Genomic DNA, 19773 nt, shown 5'->3' on the forward strand with positions numbered 1-19773 from the left:
CTCAGATTGGTTATTATTCTAAATGTTGACATCAATGTTGATAATGTGGCCCTTCGATTAAACTAACACATTTTTGTGGCCCCCGCTGTGATAGAAGTTGTCCACCTCTGGTGTTCACCTTCTAATGGGGGTTGAGGAGCGTTTAGCAAAGGCTGGAAATCATCAAATAACTTTTAAATTTGTACGATTATTAGAAGACAAAACTCAAGAAAAACATTGATAAATTATCATTATCTACGTATGATTTTTAGGCTTTACAAAAAAGAAAGAGAATTGGTCAGTTTTGTTTCTTATTCAAGCTTTTATTTTGGAAAATGAGTAAGATAAACTTCCCATTGTAAACGTTTTCTGATCAATTGTGAGTGCAGAAAAGTTTCAACTTCATCTTTGAATATTTAAAAAATCTTGACAGTATTTGAAATGTATATAAAGTGACACATGGTATTTTCCTTATTGTTACAGGAGGCAAATTGCCAACACATTCTATACAACTTGAAATAATCAACCATTCTTCAGAAACTTTCTATAACGTGCAATAACACTGCTAGCCTAAAACTAGATCTACATCAAACCTATGACTGTATTGTGCACTTATAGTGGTAGCCTTTGGAATAATATTTGTTTCATCCTATTAAAAGTCCCTAATACAAGTTTTCATGACACTAGGAATATAAAAAGCAAAAGAGTTCAGTTTTATTTATGAAACTCAGAGAAGCAGCCTCCCCTGCACAGGTGGACGTTGCATATCTTGCACCCAAACACACTTTCATGTCGCAGTCCTTTGTTAGTGCAGTTTCTGCAGCGACGGGAGCGCTCAGACATGCGCTCCAGCCGGTGTCCGTACTCAATGGGTGAGTCTGCGTGTCTCTTGCGTGCGGCCCGCTCCATGCCCCTCGCCCCTTGGTAATCACCAATCAGCTGCTGTGCCAGGCGCACGCGGAAGTGTCGCTGAGTGAACTGCTTACCATTAAAACCTGTCGGAGGTGTGCCTGCCCTGCTCTCTTTAAGTATTATATAGGCGTTAACTATGCACAGGTTGACGTAGAACCATAGAAAATAGCGCCACCACTTCTTGCACGGACGGCCAACCTGGTAACACTCTCTCAGCTGGTCGCACAAGTCCACCCCTCTCCTGTTGTCTTGGTACAACAGCAGGGGCAAAGGTCGAGGGACACCGAAGGTCAAAGTTGTGGAGTCCATGCTGTCGTTCTCACTCTCGCCCTCGGCCTCATGCTGCTGCCTGCCTGGACTGATCCCAACTATCCCTGGAGCAGAGTTGGTAGAGAGGCAGCTCATCATCTTGACATCCTGTGTGACCGTTGCTACCAGGTTGCCACGCTGGCATTGGTAGAACTCACCCAGGGAAAGCTTGCCAACGCTGCGAGGGCGGAGGACCTCTGGGTAACCTTTACGTCTGGGCAGAGTTGGTCCACAGGCGTAGAGACCCTGTCTCAGAAGCCTCTGGAGGAGAGGCACTGAGGTGAAGAAGCTGTCCATAAAGAGATGATGGTACTGGCCCTCCAGGCCCCGCAGCAGAGAGGTCACCACTGTGTAGGCCAGGCAGGCTGCTGCCTCGTCCTCACTGGGCCTGCCCACGTGGATCTTGGTCCGGTGGCAGTAGCCTGAGCGGGAGTCACACAGCATCCACACTTTCAGACCCTTCCTCAAGGGTTTGGAGGACATGTGCTGGGCAGAGGAGAACCTGCTCTTTGTCACAATGGAGCACTTGTCTATAGTCAAAGTGCGGTTGGGCATGTACGCATCCCACATTGTGTTCTCCACCACATCAAGAAGAGGCCTGATTTTAAAGAGGCCATCATAGCCACGTTCCCCACGCAGAGGTTCAGAGTCTCGGTCACACAGCTGCAGATACTGGGTGAGTTTCTCAAAGCGTCTGGCAGTCATTGTCTTCTTAAAGCCTGCGTTGCCTATAAAAATATCACTGGCCCAGTACATGCCTGTGTCTGGAAGCTGGTTGATGCCCATCAGAATATTCAGGCCCATATACGCCTTCATCTCTCTGACATCTGTAGGGTGCCAGTGGGGGTCGGACTTCCCTGCCCTCCTTTGCCGATAGAGGGCGTAGTTGTTTGTTTGTTCTACCATGTGTTCAAAAAGTGAATCTGGAAAGAGTATCCGGAAATAGTCACGGGTATCAGCAGCGTCCCCCAGTGAGTGCTGGGGGCCGCAGACAGCTGTGAAGGGCTCGATGGAGATCACCTGATCCGGTTCGCCCCAGAAGTCCGGAGCGGAGCAGTCCTCTACCGAGTCCTCCTCAAAGCTCCAGCACCTCCTGCGCTCCTCCTCCTCCTCCAGGTCGGAGAAGTCCACGTCCGAATCATTGGAGGTGGTGTCCGAGCAGTTGGTGGAGGTGGAATAATAACAATCCTCCGCGTACTCAGCGTCCTCGTCGTGTTTGATCCCGTTAGTTTCACCCGTGACCAGGATGATGTTACACCCGCCTCCTGCGATCAGCCTGGCCGCGTCCGCAGCCTCCGCCTCGGCTGCAGCCAGCCCGTCCTCTCCTTCCTCATCCCCCTCCTCTTCCTCATCCGAGTCCGGCTTTTTATACGGAATCTCAAACCATTTCACATCGGCTGAAAGATTCACCGGGTGATCGTGGCCCCCGCACACCGCTGCGCTCTCTGCGTCCGCGTTAGTTTCCAAAATAGTAAAAAGCTCTCTCTCTTTTCTTGCCGTCGCCATGTCGGGGTATTAAAGTGCCCCTGCATGAGTCTCTATGTATATTTTCCACCTTGGAAAGACGATCGCGCTAAGTGTTCATCTGAAATGAGCTGATCTGAGCTCTATAAGGTGCTGGTTCGCGGACCCTATGCGGCGTCTGGAAGCCCGAGTCTCATTGTTTCCGCTGCTGGGCTTTTCTGGGCTTTGTAGCGCAGTGTGGCCGCAGACGTCAGAAGCTGCATGCATGTCCTGCTTTGTAGGGCGTTTTTGCGACTGCAGCTGGTGGGGTGGCTAGTAGTTCTCTAGGCTGGCAGATGGCCGCTCACTGCTCTAATGCCCGCTGGCATTCAAACAGGACACCCATTTCTGAGGACTTGGAAACTCTCAGAACCCCCCAAAACATCCCTAAATCACAGTCTATCACAAAGTTCAAACAGCTCCTCAACACATCACTTAATATATACCAGCTTTTTCATTCTCTGCACAGATGTTTTACTCATACCAGTAAAAAAACAAAACAAAACGTGTACTTTCTGATTGTGTGGGTAGAATTGCGTAAAGACGCACACAGCATGATGCCCGCACTGCTCCCTGTCAGACTACACACAGTGAAGTGAGAGCTGAGCAGCAGTTTGTTCATTCATAAACATGCTTCTTCCCTCTGACAGGTTCCTACATGAATCTGAAGCCCTATAGGCTATTGTGGAATTAGGGACCTCCCTCTATTTTATGAATGTGGGCAGATACTCTGTGTTTGATTCCTTTTCCCTGCAGACTGTTTGCTCAGCTTAATAGTGTTGTCCATATGTCACTCATTTCACTTAATATTAGACAGATTAGATTAGCTGCTCTTGCAAAAATGGAAATTTCTCTATGGGGCAATAGGGCATGTATATGATTCTATGAAAGATTTCTTATTTTTTAGATTATCTGGAATGATTAAAATAATAATAATAAAAAACCAGTCTGTTCCATGTTAAAATAAAAACTGACTACATCAGGGTCCAGCAACTTTTATTACAGTGGGGGCAACAAAAATGTGATTGTGTAAACTAAGTGACAAATTATCAACATTCATGTCAGCATTTAGAATAATGAGCAATATGAGCATTAATGCCGGAAATAACAAAGACGTGTGTTTTTGTTGTCAATTTTTCATTTATTTATTTTTTGTTAAGCGCTTCGAGATGACCTTGTTGTAATTTGCACTATAGAAATAAAATTGAATTGAGTTGAAATGAATTTGTACCTTTTTCTGTCATTTTGTATTGTTTTTTTTTTTTTGGTTTTCATTTTGTGTATTTTTGTTTATTTGTGTTGTTTTGCATTGTCACGCTTTTTTGGCCATTTTGTGTATTATGTTGTCATTTTACATAGTTTTCTGTTATATTTTGTTTTTGTTTTGTATATTTACTTGTCATTTTAAGTAAATTGTGGTCAAATTGTGTTTTTAGAGACATTATTGTGTACTTTTTTTTGGTCAAAAAAATAATCCTATAATTTTTGTTGTCCTTGTGTGTTTTTTAAAAATAAAGATTTTTTTGTTGTTGTTGTTGTTTTGTCATTTTGTGTGTTTTTGGCCAAAGGCTACATGCATGTGGCCCCCTGGCCCTCAGTTTCACATGTCTACTAACTACACTATAAATCTAACAGATCATCTTGTAGAATCCTTGCTCAAATATACTAACCTCACTGAACCTAAAATTGTCGTCATTCTTTTTGACTTTAAGAGAAAAACCCACATCTGGCAACCCAAGAAAACATCAGCTTTATTAGGGATGATTTATTGTCTTGTTATTAAGCATAATTTTTTCTTTTTTTTTTTTTTTTTTAAAGTTTTGGAGCCTATGAATAAAACCATCTGCCTCCCTTGTGTCCCTAAGGCAAACCTTTTAGTTATTAAGTTAAAGTATTTTTTTTTTCTTTTGTTAGTTTATTTGTTATTTATATTGCCTTTTTTTTATTGAAAAATGTTTTGAATTGAAACTTTTTATTTGAGCTGAGTCACATTGATGATGGTTCTCAAAGCCAGAACGGTGGGGAAACACCTTTTTTGACATTGGGGAATTATAAACAAATACAGCACATTTTGTTGTGGGTTTTTATTTTCTATTGTTTTACTGTCTTGAGCTGCAATCCCAGCAGGAGAGAATGTGAACAGCCATCTTTGTGTCTTTGCGAAAGATTTTCCAATTATATTGTGGTCTGAACTTTGACTTGGCTGTTCTAAAACTGAAATATTCTTTCATTTGAACCACTCCATTCTAGTTTTGGTTAAATGTTTAGAGTTGTTGTCCTGCTGGAAAGTGAACCTTGACCCCAGTCTCAATAACAGCTTATCCAATAGCCTCCATAATGTCTTCTATCTAACTCCATCCATTCTCCCACTGAATAACCAGCCTCTCTTTTCCTAAAAAATAAAAGCATCCACACAGAACGATGCTGCCAACACAGGGTTTGGTATTTGGTATCACAGGCCATGTTGGCTTATTGGAAAACTGCAAACAAGACTTACTATAAAACATGTTTCTTATTGCCACTTCCACATAAAGGCCTGCTTTGTAGACTGCAATAGTTGTCCTGCGGAGAAATTCTATCTGAAGGTCTTGGTCACCTTGGGGACATGACTGCATGCCTCATGGTGCCATTGACCCTGGCCTGGTGATTGACAGACTAAGTGGAGGTGAACGATGCTCGTAGAGTATATGCAGTAAGTCTGCCATGTGTCGTGAAGTCCTTCTTAAATCTAAGCTATCAATCATTACAGCTTAGCACATATCTCCAATTGTTTCATTGTGTGATGCTGTACTGTCATGAGAAGATATTTGGAAAAAGCAAGCAATGTGGCAACATCACAATAAAATAATGTTGCAGTAAGATGAATTCATATGTTTATTATTTATAGGGACTCTAAACATGGCTGACAAATCTAGTTCCACCACTGCTTATGTTCCCTGTTTGTTTGGGAGAAGACTAGTTAAACAGTGTCTTCTGGTATTGGGGGAAGGGCTGCAGTGCAGGAAGGGTTATTTCCTCCCTAAATTCTTGAAGTTCTGGCCTGGCTCTACATGGCTGAGCACTGGTCAACATACAGCCACCAGTTATGCCCCAGTCCTCACAAGTTTGTCACGAATTGTTGTCTCTTGGTGTGATATTGCCAAGGAAATGCCTCCCTGTTTCTACCTACAGAGTAGACTGGAAGCTGTGCTAACAGTGGAATTCAGCCCAAAAATAGAAGAAAGGGAGAAAAAAAAAAAAAAAAAAAAAGTCTAGCACCAACTCCAGCGTTTCCAGGCCCCTGGAGCACAGCACTGCAGCAGATCCCTCAGAGACTCTGTGGGGAGGAGAGATGTCAACCAATGGAGGCTCAGGCGTTTCGTGTGTGTGTGTTTGTGTGTGTGTGTGTGTGCGTGTGGGGATGTGAGTTTGTGCGGCATTCTCAACTCACATAATTTCCTTCCTTGTGGAAGAGATCAGAGATGGCTTCCTTTCAGGCTCTCTCAGACTCTTTCTCTGTGTGTGCGTGTGTATACGTGTAGTGTGTGTGTGTGTGTGTGTGTGTGTGTATCCAACAGCTAAAATGGTGCAGCCACTGCAGCTCCTGCTGAAGTCAAACCATGTCTTATCTGTGTCGTTCCCTCACAGTGCCTGCTGTGTTGTGTCCAGCAATGACTGCCATAATAATCATATTGTGACCTTCCTCTAAGTACCTTCATCATCATCATCATCATCATCATCATCATCATGATCAGCTGATGTTATCTGAATCAAAGCAATCACTTGCAGTCAGTAGCTTTTGTTTTCTCCTGCAGCTCCTTTACTGAGGTATTCCTGGTGGATGGAGAAACTACTGCAGTCGTAACATGGAAAACTAAAACATCTCTTCTTTATTGGTATCATAATATATTATCTTGGGGCCTTTAGGACATCAAATATAGTTTCTTTGACGGACGATCTTTTGTTGTGCACGATTTTTGACCACAAGTACAAATCTGAACTACCTGGACAAACATGTGACGCGTGGCATCGACCTTGAGAAACACTCACCTGCTGTTTTCTGGTGCTAAGGGAGAAGTGTCCACTCAGCAAGGTTCTATTATTAATACATTACAAGCAGTTCATTCATTTAATAGCTTTTATTCCTGTCAGGAACTTCATTTACTGTAGGGTTAAATTGACACAGTGATTTTTGGAATATTAAATAAATATCCTTATAATGAAGTAGAGATGTTTGATATTATCCATTTGCTGATATGCCAATATTTTCCAACGCTTAATTTCTGATATTAACCAATGAAGATATATACATACATATGTTGTTCAACATTGGTGGCAAAATCAATACGGTTGCCAACCAACATGTTATGGCAAATATTGACTGATGATATCGGTGGGCCGATAATATCCTCCATCCCTATAATCAAGCTTATTATTTAATAGTTCTGGTTCTGCAGGGATGAAACCACAACATGTAGCTTTATAAGGTGAAATGTATGACTTGTCCTACATCTTTCCTCTGGTGTGTGTATATATATATATATATATATATATATATACAAGTCTAGTTGCAGTCTGTATCTACAGTAGATCAGGTTTCCATCAGGTTTTCATGTTTTATGTCAAACCACTAGATGGCATAGAAAGACAGAGCAGGTTAAGAGAATGAGCCTATGACTATGCCAAAGTTTTCTCTCTGTTGTTCTGTTTTGTGTTTAATTCTCTGACGTCCAAAAGGGTCTGACCTATTTCTGTGTCATTTGACCATGTGTTCTTTATCATTACCTCATGAAAAATCAGGGTGGACAGAATTTGGCCAGAGTGAGTCAGCTCAGTTTTATACACGGCTCAACTAGTTTTATTGACGTTTATTCCTTTTTACTTTCATGTTTTCAATGTGTTGCACAATGGACACCAAACACTAACCACTGGCAATTGCATTATCACCAGAAAAGCAATATATGCTTCCCAGAAAGTCGAGATGTACAGTATGTGTACAAGGCAGGGATATCCTGTACAATCATGATTTTCTTGACCTTCTTTGAGCTCCAGTTGCTGATCTGTCAGAGAGATCACAAGGATCCATCATCACTGATCCATCATGTGTGTCTATGAGCTGTACTGCTCAGTCACAAACTCTCATGCTGTCTCTCATCTTTGATAAATGAAGGCCTCTGCAGACCAGTAATATGGGGCGCCGATTGGAAAGTTATACATGCTAAAACAAACAGCATTTATTAACAAACCACATTTTAAAAAGTTACTTTTGACCACATTTACATCAATACTTGTGATGTTTTTTTCTCGTGAAAATATGTCAATGATAAATCTAATAATTAAATATTAAATCTAAATGTTAAAATATATAAAAAATGTTAAATATATATTACATTTTAAAATTAAATTTTAATCGAAATGTTAAATCAAAATGTTACATATAAATCTAAATGTTACATCTAAATGTTACATCTAAATGTTACATCTAAATGTTACATCTAAATGATACATCTAAATGTTAAATCTAAATGTTAAATCTAAATCTAAATGTTAAATATAAAAAATAAATGTTAAATATAAATATTACATTTTAAAATTAAATTTTAATCGAATTGTTAAATCTAAATGTTACATCTAAATGTTACATCTAAATGTTACATCTAAATGTTACATCTAAATGTTACATCTAAATTTTAAATCTAAATCTAAATGTTAAGTATTAAATCTAAATGTTAAATCTAAATGTTAAATCTAAATGTTAAATCTAAATGTTAAATCTAAATCTAAATATTTAGTATAAAATCTAAATGTTAAATCTAAATTTAAATATTAGATATTAAATATTAATCTAAATGTTACATATAAATCTAAATGTAAAAGCTAAATGTAAAAGCTAAATGTAAAAGCTAAATGTAAAAGCTAAATGTTACATATAAATCTACATGTTAAATCTAAATGCTAAATGTTAAATGTAAATGTAAATGTAAATGTTAAATGTTAGATCTAGATGTTGAATCTAAATGTCATGGGTGAAACAAAATATTTAGCTAATATGCAAATTCACCGGAAGTACCAAAATAACAGATTTAGATTTAACAGTTATATTTACGTATAATGTTTAGATTTAACATTTAGATTTTACATTGGCATTATATTTTTACGAGATACAAAAATAACACAAATTTCACAAATACATGCTATAAATCTCGTCAAAAGTAAGAAAAAAATTAACATGTTTTTTTAAACGTGGTTTGTTGCTAATTGTTGCACAATGTTGCTGTTTATTTTAGAATGTGCAACTTTACAATGGGCGCCCCGTACAGGAGGGCCCAAAAAGCTGTGGTTTGGGAGACTTTCTCACCAACGTATCTACCCAAGAATCCCCTCATTAATCTGTACATCTAGAAATACATTTAGCTTGGTTATTGACTTTCCATCCATCCATCCATCCATCCATGTACCTTTAATCCACATGGTGTTGCAGTTGTACTAGTGAAACCAACACCATACAGATATATTCCTAAGCTACTTGAGAGACTCCTGCGATATGAGGAGCCTTAGCTCTACATTGAGCTGCTCCCAGATGGCTGAAGTGTTCCCTGTTTCTAGCAGGATAAAGCCTTCAAAGGAGGCTCATTATAATACTGTAGCTTCTAAAAGAGATCCTTATCTTTTAATTATGACCCAAAGTCACATATGGTCAAATGTTAAATTTGATTTAAAAGCACATTTGTTCTTTGTGACATTACAAGGAGTTTTTGTCCAAAAAAAAAAGGCCATGATTTAAATTTATAGGATGTGAGTGTTTTGTTTACACTGAGCAGAAGATGTCTGCAAAGATGTTTCCTCTTTAATAAATACAGGGGAAACATGAAACGTGCCAATGTAAATCAATAAATCACTCCTTGTTTTCATTAATGGAAAACTGTGCTCTGAAACAGCTCTGTGATCTAATTACTGTTCATTATGAAGAACAGTTGACAGTGCTTTTTATTGGCCTCCAGTTTTTCTCCACTGTTGGCTCTGTTGTATTAGCGCTAAATCACCTCTTTGGTTTAGTCTCCCAGAATACATAGATGTAATTTATCCATCCTCTCCATTTTTATTTTTTACTCACAATATAATAATAAGTCACTTATAAGTGAGTGAGAATATTGAGTCATTTGGTGTTGGATTGTTGTATCAGCAGTTTTACAAATTTCTACTGTGGAGAAATCATAAAAAGATGGTTTGATCCTGAGACATTACAGATATCTATAGATTTAAATTCAGTTGTAAAATATCTCTATTATACACTGTAATAAAATGGTCCCCAACCACCGGGCTGCAGACTGGCACCGGTCCATGGATCGTTTGGTAACGGGCCGCAAAGAACAGAAAGTTTTGAAAAATGAGTTTTATTTAACTTTTATGTGTTTTCTGGTAGGCTAATTGTATTTTGAGGAATTGATACTTCTACTTTTGTGCTCTTGACCGCATTTGATTAGAAATAGGCTTAAAACGGAAAAAAAAAATATATATATACATTATGTTGATTGCCACCTACTGATAGAGGTGCAAATAATCAATACACAGCTAAATACAGTAAATCCTCTTCAAAGTATCTTTTTATTAAAGTTTTTTTGCAAAGGCAAAAGCATTGACTTCGGGGTCCTGAACCATACCTTAAAAACCCCTGACTAGCCCAAATCTATGCACTCTATGGTATATAACTCTATGATACGCGAGGGTTGTTTTTTATGTTTATGTGTCACATGTGTTGTTGATCGACTCCTTTAAAAGCACTGATCCAATGTTTTACTTTGATACAAAGTCACGACCAATGCTTTAAGTGAGTTCGACTTTCAGCTTTTTGAAGTCCTTTTCTTTCCCTCTGTGTAATAAACCCTGCAGCCTGTGAATACGACGTCCCTGCATCAGTGAGTGGAGGAAGGAAGTGGCCACATATGGAGCTTGTTAGCGCCTGCTGAAGCACACATCACTATAGGTCAACAGAACGATGGGGCGTGTGACGTGATCCATGCGTATGTCGCCTGTTGCACAATCACAACCCTTTCCCACAAGTCACAACGCCGCTCACCAAATACGCTCATTTCTGAATCACATCAGTGGTCCATGTGGCATTTACTGTACTCGTGTTTCTGAGAACAATAAATTGAGTTTGAAAAGTTAAAGATTCTCATTTTGTTGCAATTTCGTCAGTCTTTTGAAGACAACAGATGTCTTCTTTTCTTTTCTTTTCTTTTTTTTTAAAAAGAAAGGAAAAAAAAAAAGGAGTGAGTGATGATGAGTATCTTGTGTATCTGAACTCAAACATTCTCAGGCCTTCAGCAAACGCAAAAGGGAAAAAAAGGTATATTTAAAGTGAGGAAACCATTTGCCCCCATGCAAGTGTTTGGGTTGAGCACTAAGTATTTCCTGACCTCTCCATAAATCAAGAGAGACAACTTCACTCATTTGTCAGAAGTGTAAAAGATGTCGAATTGAAAGCATGTGACTGTTATTGTTAGTGTGTGTTGCACCAATGATCCCCTTGTTTCCTTTTCAGTGTGTAAAAAGTTGTTTTTTGTTGATTGGTTTGTTTTTTCAAAGTAATTTTTGTGTAATTTTACATCATTTCTCTCCTTTTTGTATGTTTTTTGTTGATTTGTTTGTTTGGTTTTTTTTAAGTAATTTTTGTGTTTTTTTGTGATAATTTTGTATATTTTCTCTCTTTTTGTATGTTTTTGATGTCATTTTGTTTATTTTGGAGTCATCATTTTGTATATTTTTTATTTAGTTTTGTTCGCTATATACATATATATATACAGTATATATGCTTTTAAAGTCATTTTTGTGCATTCCTTATCATTTTGTGTATTTTCTTATTTTATTTTGTGTGTTTGTGTTGTCATTTTTTGTTTTCAAAGCCATTTTTGTGCATTCCTTATATCATTTTGTGTGTTTTTGGAGTCATTTTGTGCATTTACCTTAATTATAAATTCACAAATAAAGCACTTTTATAGGGACTAACAATCCCGTTCACCCACTCACTGCTATTGTGGCATAAACTGCAGTAAACACAGAAAACACATGCAGAATGCACACAGAAAGATCCCAGGTGTGCATAAAGAGCCAAACTCATGCAAGGTTCTTGTCGTAAGCGAGAAACGAACCTATGGAGGTAGATTTATGTCTTTAATATTCAATCAAAAAACATTTTTCATTAAAAAAAATAAATAAAAAAAACATCACTCCAATAAAAAAGTGCACTTCAATCAAAAATAAATAATTTCAATCAAAGAAAAAAAGTGTTAAAATGCAAAAACATATTTGAGACCCAAGAAATTGCATTTGAAGACTTTTTTTCTTTTCTTCGTTGATTAAAAATATTGTTTTTGATTGAAAATGTGTGTTTTTTTGTTAATTAAAATGATTTTTTTTTTTTTTATTGAAAAGTGTTTGTTTGATTGAATAATAAATACACAAACTCTACCTCCATATGCCACCTATGCTTCTTTTAAGCTTCTACATCAGTGTTGTTATTTGGACATACATACATATATACTGTATATAATAACTGCTAAAATTCAAATAACTTCAAATTAGCACAAGAGCAGTGTTAGGTTTGGTTTGTAAGAGCGTTGTGAATGGGAGTTTATATGGGATTTATCAAAGTGTGTTGTTTGAAACTGTTTGCAAAAAAAAAAAAGCACCACACTCACACAAATAAAATAGAAGATAAAGACAGTTTTGGTAGTTTGCAAAGGTATTGTGTAAATGGCTAAAATGAAGATACAGATTGTTTTTGTGCTGTTGGTGTAATGAAGTCATAGCTTGGAGCGTGTAGGCCTCGCTCCATGAGACACCATCACTACGTCTCAGTCTGAGTCATGTCTGAGAGGACAGAGGAGTCTTTGTATCGCTCAGCTGCCACATCTGAAAAACACTGCTTATCTCAGAGAGACAAAAACACACACTTTCTCAATTGCTTCAGCCCTAATTCTATATATTGTACTGCTATTATATATTTTGGAAACCAAATGTAAGGATGTACAAATATTGGCACCTCGTGCGATGAAAAATAGCTGATGAAGTGAATGCAAAACTACTGCAGGGGGACATAGTGCATAGACTTTATAAATCAGTGGTAAAAAAGAACAAACCCCAAACAAAGAAACCAAATCATATCAGACTGTCTGTAGTTTAGGTGTTTAACATGTGATTGAGTTCGGTGACAGAATAACAGCTTTTCCAGTATGAGGCGCTGATTGTAAAGTTGCGCATGTTAAAATAAACAGCAAGTTTTTGCAACATTTAGCAACAAATCACGTTTAAAAAAACATGTAGGATTTTTTTTTTAATGTTACTTTTGACATGATTTACACCAATATTTGAGGAATGTATGATATTTCTTTTCTCGTTAAAATATAATGTGAATGTAAAAAAAAAAAAAAAAGGGGGGGGGGGGGGGGGGGGGGGGGTGGCAGTGGTGACCTAGTGGTTAAGGAAGCAAGCTTGTAATCGGAGAGTCACTGGTTCAAATATCACCCTTTGCTCAGAAAACTATTTAAAAACAACTATAGAGCATAATGATGGCGCAAATGAGTGATAACGCACATTTTAAAGAATCTCATTTTGTAAATAACTGTAAAGAAACAGTATTGAGTGCAGTGGTTCCCAACCTTTTTTGGAATGTGACCCAAGTTTCAAATCAAGAATTTCTGCCAACCCAGAAGTTTTTGATCATTTTTTTTTTTTTTTACTGCATTTGATTTTAACTAGATTTATATTTTACAAAGTAAAAGTATAGAAATACAGTTGTTTACAATTGTTTAAATTTTTTTTTTTGAAAGAATAATACTTAAAAAATTTAAAAATCGATTTAAGTTTTTCAGAAATTTCGGGCGACCCTATTTAAACTCCAGATGACCCCACATGGGGTCCCGACCCCAAGGTTGGCTCCTGAATAGATTTATTTCTAGGGGTGGGACCAAGACTGACACTTTATTAGTTCATTTTCTACTCTCTCTTTCTCAAGTACGCCCTGTAGTGCTATTGTGTACCTCCTGGGGGTACACGCACCCCACTTTGGGAACCTAGGGGTTAAATGCAGAGATTTAAATTGCCTCCCGGGGACAAATAAAGTTTACAAAAAAAAAAAAAAAAAACTAAATCTAAATATTAAATGTGAAGTATAAATATAACTGCTAAATATAAATATAAATGTTGAATCTAAATGTCACCAGTAACACTAAAAATTTAGCTAATATGCAAATTCACCAGAGTACAAGCATAAAAGCTCATTCTGGTGAATTAGCATATTAGCTAAATATTTAGTTTCACCCTTGACATTTAGATTTAACATTTAGCGTTTAGATTCAACATGTATATTTAACATTCATTATTAGATTTTATATTTACCCTTTAGATTTAGATTAAACATTCAATTTAAATTTAACATTTACACTGACGTTATATTTTATGAGAAAATAAATATCACAAATTTCTCACACATTACTGTAAATATGATCAACAGTAACATTAAAATAATTCACATACGTTTTTTAAACGTGGTTTGTGGCTAAATTTTGCAAAAGGTTGCTGTTGCACTCATTTTTTTTGCTGATGAACCCTAAAATTGGCAATACTGTACGCCACTTACTCAATGTACATGATCTGAACAGTCGTTCTTCAATACTTACCGAGTATTTTGATATCTTAGTTTAGGAAAAAGATGCGATCTTTGCCATCTTTTTGTTTAGGAATTCCACGCTGTCTAGGCTCAGGTTTATCTGTGTTAATGACCTTTAGTGAGTTTACATATCCTTTAAGAACTTATATTTCTTATTCATGATAAATCTTAAGTTTAGTCCTCTCATTTAACATAAAGTGTATTATAGACAACACATTTTTCTAAACATGTCATGGAAACTCAAGCTTCATTTGATAATCATTTGACTCCTTGAAATTGATCAGCTTTAAATGTATTTTAAATAAAAATTCCCATTGGTGTTAAACACAATTATAAATGAGTGTGATCTGCACCTTAGAGGGAGACGTGTTCCCAGGCTCACAATGGACACGTGTTGGACACAAGTGTCAAAAAGGCTCATTGTGCACTCTGTGGCAGGTGGTTGTGTCAAACAAACTAGATATACTAATAAGGTCAGGTCAGACTTAACTTAGGACAACTATTTATCTCGTGTGTGTGTGTGTGTGTGTGTGTGTAAGCCACTGGCCATGGATCTTTTTTCCTCCTTAAAGATGAACACTGTGACGATGTTTGAGGAACAGGAGATATATTAGTAAATCTGTTTGTTTGGATTTCAAAACGTACCAAAGTGTTTAGCATTGTTCAGCTTGAGCTTCTTGCAAAATCAATGCAAAGGTAATTTACTCTGCCAGTAAAACTCAATGTGATATAAAAGTAAAAAGTACAGCACGAGAGCAAGGAAAGGCAATTTCATTTGTTTAGCTTATTTCACATCCGCGTACAGTACAAGATAAGAATGTACAGAACAGAATAGAACAACAAACGAATGGATTGTAAAATGGCGTCCTAAATTGTATTTTACCAAGATTTATAGTAGGGATGCACGATATTGGACTTTTTTTTTTTTTTTTTTTTTTTTAGTAGATATTCAATAATCTGATGTTTTACAACTAATTTGGCTGCATCAGCGGTATTGATCCCCTGCACCTAATTGCAGAGATCATCTAGTTTCTGCAGTGGAATTAAAATAGAGAATAAAGCCTGAAACTTTCATGCAAAACTAGAAAAATACTTCAACTTACGTTCTGTAAAACATGTCAAATGTATTCATGACAATTTTTTTTTACTATTTCTACTTACATACATACATTTTATATATTTTTTAACACATTAACTAGATCCAAGCATTCTGTGTCAAAGATATATATATATAAATAATTTATCAAACCATTTTGAAATCCATACATTCAATGACTAATTCTACATTTAGATTGTTGACGGCCTCTGACGTCAGTTGATGTCCACGCCCTCCTGCAGTCTGCTCCGCACACACTAGATGGAGGTGCTTAGTCACACCTCTACCTGTGGTTTAATCAAGGAACCCTGTTATTACATCAGTTATATTGGCCGATATCCGATACTTCATTTTATCGGGTATCACTAGTTGATAGTCTATTAATGCTAATCCTCTTGTTGCTGCAACTCCAAAATACCAGCAGTGGAACAAGTTTATGTAAATATGTATTCATAACAATGACTGTAATACAGGAACAAGGTCGACATTTGAAACAAGGAGCAAAACACCCCCAAAAACAAACAAAAAACATAGAAAGATTCAATGTCAAAGCTTTTCTCTGGAGCTCTAAATCAGTGGACGTTACAGGAGTTGTAAGATTAGTCCTGGATTTTGTTTTGAAAGGAAAATAAAGCAGAAGATGTTGGTGTTGTTGTTTACCTCATTAATAAAAGTAAAGCTATGTGGGTTTTTTTCAGCTAAATGTCTGAACTTCTGTTTTTTATGACCATTTGTGGTGATCATTTCACCACAAATTAGGATTGAATGAGAAAACTACTCTTTAGGTTTCAGGCCCTCTGCACACCTTACTGCAACCTTTTTTGGACCCCACGCCCCCCCCCACACAGACACACACACACTAAAATTAGTTTTTGATAATTTTTGCTATATATGCTGTGCAACAAAATACAGAGTAGCCAGGATTAGTGCACAAAGTGACAAAATGTTTTTATACTGTATTATTTATCTACCATTTTCCATCATGCATGCTTCTTTTCAGGGTCGTGTGACTGTATTTTTTTATTATTATTATTATTATTATTATTATTATTATTATTATTATTATTATTTTAACTGGATTTATGTTTGAAAAAGTGAATGTATAGAATAAAATACTATAAAATTTAAATTGGGTGTTATGTTGCAATCTGAAAAAAAGAACATTACATTTTAAAAATACATTTTCAATCAGTAACTAATGTTGATGAATAGCTAGAAATCTCATGCAACCCCATTTAAATTCCAGGCCACATGGGGTCACGACCCCAAGGTTGAAAAACATGGACTTACTGTATCTGTTAATGAGAAAACTGTCTCTTTTTTTTTGGGATGCAGCCTCTGACATGGCTCAAGGTCATTGTGGTGATTATTTTTCTACTGAAGGTTACACCCATGAGTGCGAGCCTTAAATAAGCTTCGGACACAAATTGCATATTAATGACTGCAAGCCGCTTGGCTCGTCTGCTTTGGCCGCAAACTGTGCCCAACCACAGCAGTCATGTGTTATTGTGTCAGGGTGCGCCTGCTGATGTCTGTGCACATGCAACTCATGACTGCACCATTAGGGTGGCATCCAAATGATCACTGCACTGCTGTTGTTTGATCACATGAGAGGAAATGATCACTGTGATAATGTAAGCTATGCTTGTGTAATGAAGTCATAATAAATCAAAGCAAAAATCAAAGGTGCAGTGAATGTGAACCAGCGTTTTTTTCACACTTAGCTATTTCCATCTCTTATTATGGTGATATAAATATTAACAAGTTCCTTTTTTTCAATGAGTGAAAATATTATTTTTTTTAAAAAAAAATAAAATAAATAAATATTCATTTTTAAATAAAAGCTTTCACAATTCACATTAAGAGTGGTTACTATATATTTTTCTTAAGGAAAGGATGAATTATTAGGATGAAAAATATGAAAAAAGTTTGGCATTACATTATTATTACACTTCTAAAAATATTTGATTACACATTTCATCTTATTTTGAAGAGTTTTGACAAAAAAAAAATTGTCTCATTCTTTTCAACCTTTCCAATAAAAGTTATGTTTTTGACCCATTGTGTTAAAATGTTGTTTGGATGGGAGCGCACTTATCAAAGTGTGTGTTAGGGGTGTACGTTGCCATGAATCCGACAATACGATACGATTCACGATTTGCATATCCTAAACAATACAATACAATATATATCATGATTAATTGCAATCTCAAAAGTTACAAATTTCACCTTTACAGGTAAAAATATTGAATACAATTTGTTTTTATTTAGTAACTAACTGTAATTCAAGGACCAATATCAAAAAAGTGCAACGTTTATCAAACTGTCAAATCACATTTTACAAAAAAAGTTTACAACAGATGCTGATTTTGTTAAGTTTTAAAATTCTTATTCACAAACGCCAATAAAAGTGCCCAGTACGTGTTACTAGTGCACAGGTGTTTACATGCTATGCATATGTTAGCACAAATGAAAGTTTTTGTTGTCTTTTTTCCCCGTTAAAAATCATGATTGGAAAATATCGATTTGGACATTTTTTGAATCTCGCTGTAAATTATCGCAATCGATTTTTGTCTTACACCCTTTGGGGGTGTGGGGGGCACTTGTCGCGTATACTTTCATGCATATAAACTAAATCATACTGCCACCCAGAGTTGGGTTCAATTATAAATGTAATCGCGTAATTGATAATTAACTACAATTATGGCGTAATTTATAATTGTAATTGAAAAATGTTGTAATCATAATGGAATAGTAAGTGACTTCAGATAATTGACTTCATAATTGTAATTAGTCAATTACATGAGAAACAACTGTCAATTACAATTTCATCAAACTCAAACCTGTGGAACCATGTTACAGTTCTATGACTTACATACATGTAGTTAAAATTTATCAAAATATGTTTCAGATCAACTTTTCACACTACTTTGTCAGTTCTCGTGAGGATCATGTCACCATTTAAAATAAATAAATAAATAAATTGGTATACACACCCAACACAGCATAACGTGGATGGGATCCACACAAGGTTCCTGCTGCTTAACAGAAGGTTTTCCTTGCCGCCATGATGAATTCATGTTGGGTGTGGGATACATATGTATGTGTATATACGTATATATGCATATGTGTGAATCCATAAAATGAAGAGTCCATCCTTAAGACTGCTCTACTGTAAAGTGTCTTGAGATACCATTGGTTATTATTTGGCGCTATACAAATAAAAGATTGATTGATTGATTGATTGATACTGACCACCATAAAATATATTTATTTCAACTCAGTAATTGTTGATTAACTGTATTTGAACTTTAGTAATTGAGAACATAATTTTATTTGACTTTATTTATTTATTTTCACTTTGTCTGCACATGCTGTCAAAGGTCAACACTACAAGACGTGCAATATTTTAAAGACAGCAGTGTATGTTTTGTTATTGCAATGAAATAAAGGAATTCATTTATTTATTTTATTATCGCATAATTGTGACCATCACCAGCCCTCCCTAAGGAAGGGTAAGAACTACTTTATTAAAGGGAGAATATAAAAAGAGAGGGCAGTGCTACACCTAGGTGAGGGGGAAGGGAACAGGGAAGATGGAGTCAGGGTAGGACAATGGAAAGGGTGGAGAGGAGCTGACTGCTTTAAAGTGAGAGAGTGAACAGGTACTTGGGATCAAAGTGTCTAAGGTTAAGCCCAGTACGACTTTAATCCCTGCACAGCCCAAGGTGTGCTAGTGCATCCATGACTAATGTATGTGCAAGAACTGCTTCTGCAAACCCAGGCACCACCCCAGGCCCAAAGAGGCAGCCAAGCCAGCAGAAAGAGCGGGGGCCAAGGAGCCCCAGGGCACCCCCCCACGACCCAGCAGGCCCCCAGACACCCCCTAGATCCCAAGCCGAGAGGCTGTCACCGCCCCCCACATACCCACCCGAGAAAGCCCCAATGAGCCGAGGACTCAACACACCCCACCACCACCGACCTCAAGGCTCCCCACCAACAAACACCCCAGCACCAAACCCGACAAGGGGAGGGCCCAGAGAGCCCCCCCGCCCGAGACCCTAGCGGAGGAGCATTTTAATTGACTTTCAGGGAGAAAATAATCATTTTAATTGTAATTGGAAAAAATGCTGTTCACGATCACCATAATTGAGTTGTAATTGAAAATGGATAATTGAAGATGTAATTGAAATCGAAATTGAATTGACCCCAACCATGCTGCCACCTACTGCCATGAAGAGTAGTTTATTTACTCTGCTAAAGTCTGCTGAATAGAACTGACACAGAAACACTTCTGTAGCTGCATCACAAATGCCAACGTTTT

General features: G+C 37.1%; 1 protein-coding gene across 1 annotated transcript; it reads right to left on the reverse strand.

The window, feature by feature from the left end:
* Positions 1 to 693: 693 nt before the first annotated feature.
* Positions 694 to 2706, reverse strand: LOC114469481 (piggyBac transposable element-derived protein 4-like). The gene has a single exon (XM_028457024.1). It carries the CDS (start codon positions 2704 to 2706, stop codon positions 694 to 696), a length of 2013 nt encoding a protein of 670 aa, XP_028312825.1.
* Positions 2707 to 19773: the final 17067 nt, after the last annotated feature.

Source organism: Gouania willdenowi, chromosome 9, assembly GCF_900634775.1.
Source record: "Gouania willdenowi chromosome 9, fGouWil2.1, whole genome shotgun sequence".
Classification (NCBI taxonomy): domain Eukaryota; kingdom Metazoa; phylum Chordata; class Actinopteri; order Blenniiformes; family Gobiesocidae; genus Gouania; species Gouania willdenowi.

Bases quoted from the DNA above. Each gene is read 5' to 3' on its own strand.
- LOC114469481 (XM_028457024.1), bottom strand. From the start codon at position 2,706: ATGGCGACGGCAAGAAAAGAGAGAGAGCTTTTTACTATTTTGGAAACT.